Genomic DNA, 7,755 nt, shown 5'->3' with positions numbered 1-7,755 from the left:
AAGAAGAAAATAAGAAGAAGAGAAGGAAGGAAGGAAAGAAGGAAGGAAAGAAGAAAGGAAAGGAAAGAGAGGGAGGGAGGGAGGGAGGGAGGGAGGAAGGAAGGAAGGAAGGAAGGAAGGAAGGAAGGAAGGAAGGAAGGAAGGAAGGAAGGAAGGAAGGAAGGAAGAAAACTAGGGCCATACAGTCATACAGTAGTGGGCAGGTGGGGTGAAGGAATTCCAGGAAAGGATGAGTTACCAGGTACATGGAAGGTTGAGGCCAATATGAATAAAATGTATCACCATGACAGAAACAGTTGTAGTAGGAATGTGGGACAAAGGCCCAGCTGTGAGTAGAAATTACAAGAGAAAGGAATGAAAGAATTAAAGACAGGGAAAGGCAGCTCTTTCAGAGATTATTGGTATAAAGATAAAACACATTTTCTTTTTTGTAAGGAAGTTGTCTTTAAAACAATGTATGTTTTCTTTATAAAGCATAACAGATTATTTTGTGGTCATTACAGACGATGATTAATTTTACAGCTAGCCAAAAGTTTGTTTTCATGTTTCTTTTCTTTTTCCTTCAAACCTTAACTAGCTGCTAAAAGTCTCTTTTACTTCCTTTCCAGAGAAATCAGAGACGTTTGATGCAAATGAGTAATTGCATATAAAAGATGTGTTCGTTTATGTATTTTAGAGGGGGAAGCAACTGTAATGATGGTTGATTGATTTTTATAAAATTACCCTAGGCCACTTGTGAAGATGCAGTCAGCTTTCATGCAAGTCATAACAAGCAATTTTAGAGTCACATGGAAAGGCTGATTTCAGCTCTGCTCTTGACTGTAGCTTTAACAAGTGGGGTCGGACTCTATGAAGTAAAGAAATAATGTCGACCTACTTCTCTCCTATGTTCAAGGCTTCATTCTATGAAGCAGCTCACTCTAGACTGATTTCAAGCTGACTTTGTGAGGATGGAAATTCTAGCTTTTACACAAACCTAGAGAAACATCACTTTTGGTTCCTTCTACAGCAAGGCTCTGCTTTGGGTACCACAGGACTATTTTATATGCGAAGAGCTAAGGTCCTCAACAAACTTTCTCCATTCTGCACCTATCTCTACTTTGCTACAGATGGAGCAAGGGCATGCTTTTTAGCTGGGTTTATGATGTTCATAGTCATGAATTCATCCTGTTTTAGCAGTACTCTCAACACAAAGTACTTGTTCTCTTTGGACTGAACTCTTCTCCCTTCATTAACATTCTTACTAGGTCCTCTCTATAAATGGTGTATCAAAAATTTCTACCAAATTTTTTCAATGTGTTTAAAATTTTGCTTAATGGTACAAGGGGACAAAGCCTAGGTTTATACATTTAGCGACTGATCTTTGTGATCTGTCATATATCCCTTTTTTAATCTGTTATATATCCGTTTTGGAAGGATATATCTCCAGTAACAAAATGAACATAAGCCTTATAGAAAGAAGCCATAGGCAAACTTGTTTAGGTTAACATATTTTCACATAAATGCCGCTATGAAAACAACCTTGCTTAATATTAGCTGAAGAGGGATTCCAAATTTACAGTTGATCTCAGAACCTGTGCTTCACACCATTATTAATATCAAATGAACATCCAAATAAGTTCTTTTTAAAATTTATTTTTAAATATTGTTATCTGTTCATCATTATATAAAACAATGGGCTTCCTTGAGACATTTTCATGGGTACTTAAGCTGTAGTTGTATCATAGCTATGCCTCATTAACCCTTCTCTGGATCTTCTTTCCACCCTCTCACTGGTCTCCTTCCTCTCTTCAGATCTGACTACATTTTTACTAGGTAGATTTTAGATAAGAGTGGTGGTAGGAGGAGGCTTGGAGGAAAAGTTCTATTGTGTTTTCTTAGTCTGTGGCAAAAGGATATTGAAGTCATCATGTGGTCACAAGACTGGATCATGAGATCTCATTTGTAACTCATTGTAATCTCATTAGAAGAGATATGCTTTGAAAATAGCCCATCTTAAATTCACTGATCATAAGGGGAAAATACGAATGACATGACTAGACGGTAAGGAAAGAGACACACAAACAAAGAGCAACCAAAAATGTCAACAAAAGGAGCCTGATATTCAGACAGGTCCCATGTCTTGTATAGTCAGTCAGTCCACTCATGTCAGCTGAGTCTATTTTGTTTTAATCAACTTTGATTTATTCTAATAAGCTTTATTTTCTGAGACTCTTCATTCATCTTATTGAATATTTTCATTGTGAATGTAAAAACCGAGGGAGACTGTGTTATCTGTATACGTAGAAATGACAAATGTTTTACATTTGGAAGTATCTTAGCAGATGTGTGGTTCCCCCACTCCTCACCCCCCACTTTGTAACAGAGAAAATGGAACTGTCCCTAAGTAGTGAAGCTACAGGTTCTACTAAGGGCCAGTTAGATGCATATAACAGCTAGGGCTGGAGCATGACCTTCAGTACTTGTTCACCAAAGCCAATTCTGATTCTCTGAGTGTTTAAAATGGGAAGTCCTTCCATGCAAATTTGTGGTCCATCATTTGCACATTATTCATGAAGAAATGAATGGTGTGAGTGAAAATATTTTAATTGATATCATTATGTGAACACAGGGTTCATTCGCTCTTTTTTGTTCACAGTGGCGTTTAGTTCAGGCTCATTTCTAGATGCCATAACAGTTGATGGAAAAATTAATGTCAAGATTGCTGTGGCTCCTTTAGTTGCCTAGTAAGCAAAGTGCTACCATTATCTGGCAGCAGGCCTGGAGATTTCCAAAAGGAAGTGTCTTGGATTGTAGATAGCTTTTCTGTCTTACAGTATGGTTTACACAGGACACAGTTCAAAATGAAAGTCAAGACTAATAACTCTAAGCTATTGGAAGTCAATAGCCTGATAGTTTTGGGACCATTGTTCAAAGTGGGTAGACATTAGCAACAGTTGGGAAATGAAAGTGGAAAGTATGAAAGTAACAGAAAAATGAGTGTCTACCAGGCACCAAATTAAGAGCCTACAAAATGAGCATTATCTTAGTGAATTGTATCATAATTGGTTGGAGAAACTCCCTTGAATACTTTACAAAGTGATGATTTGACTACCTAGATGGAGTGTCTCTAAATTATGTTTAAGTAAAGGGAGTATAAGAGGTTCTAGTCCAAGTAAATATCCTGTAACTGTTACTGATGGTGTGTGGCTTGGGATTTAGGATTGAAGACTGGAAGGTATGGCAATGAGCCAAAAAAGCTGGAGAGAAGTTTTAGAACAAGGTCAGAGAAATGGTCTCTAAATCTGACAATTGGTCAAACATTTCTTCAACATCATCTCTGCATTAAAATAGAGGTGTACAAAAATACCTACAGATGTCTAGGGTTTTTCCTTCTCTCCTTTTGTTCATTGTTAAGTACTTCCAGTTGTTTCTAGGAGAATAACACTTCTGAACCATGGATTAATATATTGAATTCAAGACAAATTTCAGCTAGTTGAAGAGTCTTTGGTCTGTATAGTCCCTTACCAATATCTTCTTTGTAAAAGTAACAACTGTCCCTTGAGATACTTCTGACAGCTTTCTCTATCTACGTCTTTTGCTTTAAGTTATTGGAATAATGTCTCACATTTCATATAGAAATATATTGCTATCTTTTCTGGTAAGATAGAAGTGAGAGTATATGTTTATATTTGGATCAGATTCATTCAACAATTATATACTAAGTGCTAGTCCCCTCTCAATGGCTGCTCTAGTCACCAGATATTGAAAATGAACAAAATTGGCAATTGTCCCATGAAGAATACATTCTGACACAAAAAGAACAGAAAATAAACACACAAATATGTAGTATGCCTTTCAGATGTTACAAAGAAAAAGCATGTAGTGGTTGTGGGGGTAAGACAAGCTATTTCATATAAGCCAAAGAAATTTGTAAGTAAAGGAACAGTATTTACCATGGTTAGAGGGCTTATCTGAGAACTTATAGTCAAGGGCTAGCAATGAGTACTTTCCTAGAATGTTTGATATCTTGGAATTGATATCTACAGCACTAAAACAAACGAACAAACAAAAACATCAGCAACAAAAAAACGAAACCCCAAACTAGATCATAAAGTCTAACAGGTAGGCCAATACATTTGAAACATGTATTAGTTAGCTTTTGTTAGTGTAATGAAATACTTGTGGTAGAATATTTTGTAATGAAAATAGATTTATTTCAGCTGACATGTCCATAGGGCATGGAAAGGGCTTTTGCAAGTATTCCTCCCCTGCTTGTACATAATTCTACTGTAGGAATATGTGTGTACCTCTCTGTATGCATGCTCAGTCTCCATCCCCTTTATAAAGCAACCAGGATTCAATCAAGGCTCTCCAATCTCTGACCTAATCTTACACTTGTAAAGGTTCCCACCTCCAAACACAATGGTTGGCTTAAATCTCTATCTTCTTAATTCCATTAACGGAGGCTATTTGCAATAAACTCATTCATTAGTTGATAAGCCCTTTTCAAGCCATAGAAGAACAAATGAAGGTTAAATTTTGTAAGATGACTTTGGAGAGGCATTGGAGATAGCCAGAAAACTATGAGGGGCTTTTCTTAGCCTGATATAAAGACTATGAAATGTATTCTGAGTAAAGTGAGACACTATTACAGAGTTTGGAGGAGAGGAATTCTAGTGGTTGAGGAAGACTTGCCAAATCAGTGTTTTCTGGAACTGACAGGACCATGGCACTCATGAAATTACTGCAGCTGTGAATACCGGCATAAGAAAGACCTGTACAAGATCAAGACAGTAATCATTCTATGGCATGGCTGTGGAAGCAACCTAATCAGCACCCACCCCAACTGAGGAACGACTGACAGTTGATGGTTGCTGGAGGAGGGGAGTCAGTTTTCTTTAGTGGGATGACCCCGGTAGATCAATCATATTCCAGTGATTAGCCCCACAGCTAGGATTATTTGGTCAGTATGAATTTTACTCAGTTATGAAAAAATAAAGAAATTTGAGAGAGAGGGTAGGTAAGAGTGTAATGGATCTTGGGAGGAACTAAAAGGAGGAACAAGGGTGAATAAAGTCAAAATATTTTTACATGTGTGTATGAAATTCTCAAGGAATTAATAAAAATATTCTATAAGGCAGAAAATAGTTATAAACAATAACAAGAAAAACAACAATAGAGTTTATAGCTCTGACCACTATACTATAGGGAAGAGCATAGCTTAGTATTTTTGTGATGTGTTTACACCAAGGACTCTTACAGCTCTTTCTAGTTATGCTAGGAATTGGTGTTATAGTTAGATACTATACTTATCACAAAGTTATTAATGATACTGTTATAATTGATACATCATATGAAACATACACCAATTAAGTATCAAGAAGAAACCAGTTTCCTTAAAAGAATTTAATTACTTATTCTAACAATAATTTTAGTTTAGATTCACTTTCATATGTTACCAAGATTGATACATCTGAACAGACTGATGCCAAATTAGTTGCTTTTTCTCTAGAAAGCAATTTTTAAAGGTTTTGTATAGCTTCGTAATTGGTGGAAGTCAGAAACAAATACAAATCAAGGCTTTTGGGGCAAAGAATAAGGGCTGTGGAGCTGGAACCATCTTCAGGATTTTTAAAATGCCACCTCTGGAATGAATGGCATCTAAAGACTTCCCCTTCCTCTTCCACTTTGCTCTGCATTCTTCTCAAAACGACAGTCTGAGATCTAGAGTTTGGGATGACTAGACATCTTACTTGATAGGCTGGTTCCACTCAGGGAGGAAAAGCTGCTAAATTAAGGTTTGTTGAGGAATGCAAGGGTGGAGGATGCTGGCTAGCTAGCATTCCACAAAACCCTTGGTGTTAGTCCACTGTTTCCTTGGATTGTAATGCTTTCCCTTTTAGCACATTTTCTTTTATACTTGCCTCTTGTGTATCTGCTTCATCATATGCATAGTTTCCTGACAAGTTTAATCTATTGCAACTGGGAAAGTTGGTGACTTCCTCACTGTTTACTTAGCCAACGCTAAATTGCTAGACATTTGGATTAATGCACAAAAAGTCTCATCATGAAAGCTACAACAAATAGTAATAATCTTATGAAAACTGCTTTAAAGATATGTTCCCATCCTCTGGTACCTGAGCTACTTTATAGTTCTTCTAGAGCAGAGTTCAATATATAGTAAGTCCAACTTCCAGAAGAAGCATACACACAAAAGCAGTTTCATAACATTGGATCTGCCAAAATGGGATGAACCTCATTCTCCTGGAGATTGACAGCTTGCTTTTTTGTTTGTCAGGTGGCAAGCTGATCTTCATGGATCTGGGACCCATTGAGCTCAGAGCCCACTCCATCCTTATTACAGATGGTGGAGAGCTCCATATTGGATCTGAGGAAAAGCCTTTTCAAGGCAAAGCTCAGATCAAAATCTATGGAAGTGTCCATTCCACTCCCTTCTTTCCCTATGGGGTCAAGTTCCTAGCTGTGAGGAATGGAACTCTTTCCCTGCATGGTAAGTAGACAACACACACACACACACACACACACACACACACACACACACACATCCAGAAATGGGTTTGTTTCTGAAAAATATGTGGACAATGACCATTGGTAAATCATTTAAAATGTGTCTGAGGCAGTGGATCAATCATTCTATAACACATTTTAAAAAGTATAACACATCTAATTATTATCGCTTTTTGTATTTTTAAAACATGATTTATTTATTTTTTATTTTATGCACATTAGTGTTTTGCCTGCATCTATGTCTTTGTGTTGGATTTCCTGCAACTGGAATTACAGACAGTTGTGAACTGCCATGTGGATGCTAGGAATTGAACCCAGGTCCTTTGGAAGAGCAGCCAGTGCTCTTACCTGATAAACCATCTCCCAAGCCCATGTATAATTATTATTATTATCAGAGGCAGAGTGTGCTGTGGCTCCTGTAAAGAAACTGGAGATCCTCACTCACCATCAAATCACTGCCAGTGCTTCCCTAAGTTTGAACCATATTCCCTGCCCTACCAAGCTTGGACATCCTCTGGTTTGTTGAATGTGAGCAGAAATAGTGTACTTCATGGGAAAGTAAAAATTTTAAAATCTATTGTGATTCTTTATTCATTTGGCACTTGATTTCCACTTAGAAATATTCTGTCCCATGTAGGGGCAATTCTTTTCTTTTTATTGGTTATTAAATTTATTCACATTTCAAATGTCTCCCTTCCTGGTCTCCCCTCTGCAAACCTCACATCCCATCCCTCCTCCCCTTTGTCTCTAAGAGGGTGCTCCCCAACCCAGCCACTCCCACCTCTCCTCTCTAGCATCCCACTACATTGGGATATCAAGCCTCCACAGGACCAAGAGCCTCCCCTCCCATTGATGCCAGATAAGGCCATCCTCTGCTACATATGTGTCTGGAGCCATGTATACTCTTTGGTTGGTGGTTTAGACCCTGGGACTGGCGGGGGGGCGGGTGGTGGTGGTTGGGGTGGTGGTGGTGGTGATTGGTGGTGGTGGTGGTGGTGGTGGTGGTTAGTTGATACTGTTGTTCTCCCTATGGGGCTGCAATCCCCTTCAGTTCCTTCAGTTTTTTTTCCCTAACTTCCATTGGAGTCTCCGGGCTCAGTCCAAAGGTTGGCTGTGACTATCTGTATCTGTGTCTGTGTCTGTGTCTGTGTCTGTGTCTGTGTCTGTGTCTGTGTCTGTGTCTGTGTCTGTGTCATCTGTATCTGTGTCTGTATCATCTGTATATCTGTATCTGTATATCTGTAT

The 7,755-nt window shown here is 38.2% G+C and overlaps 1 protein-coding gene across 3 annotated transcripts in view; it reads left to right on the top strand.

The window, feature by feature from the left end:
- Nucleotides 1-7,755, top strand: part of Pkhd1 (PKHD1 ciliary IPT domain containing fibrocystin/polyductin) — a 499,157-nt gene that overhangs the window by 165,418 nt on the left and 325,984 nt on the right. For 2 of the 3 annotated variants that reach the window (XM_029477026.1, XM_021159032.2), the window contains exon 37: nt 6,281-6,493. The exons of the other annotated variant lie outside the window; for it this stretch is intronic. In XM_029477026.1, coding sequence (XP_029332886.1) covers nt 6,281-6,493 — 213 coding nt within the window. The remainder of the gene's footprint in view (nt 1-6,280; nt 6,494-7,755) is intronic. 3 annotated transcript variants of the gene reach the window in all.

Source organism: Mus caroli, chromosome 1 (assembly GCF_900094665.2).
Source record: "Mus caroli chromosome 1, CAROLI_EIJ_v1.1, whole genome shotgun sequence".
Taxonomy (NCBI): Eukaryota; Metazoa; Chordata; class Mammalia; order Rodentia; family Muridae; genus Mus; species Mus caroli.
This window is presented reverse-complemented; position numbering and strand designations above follow the sequence as displayed.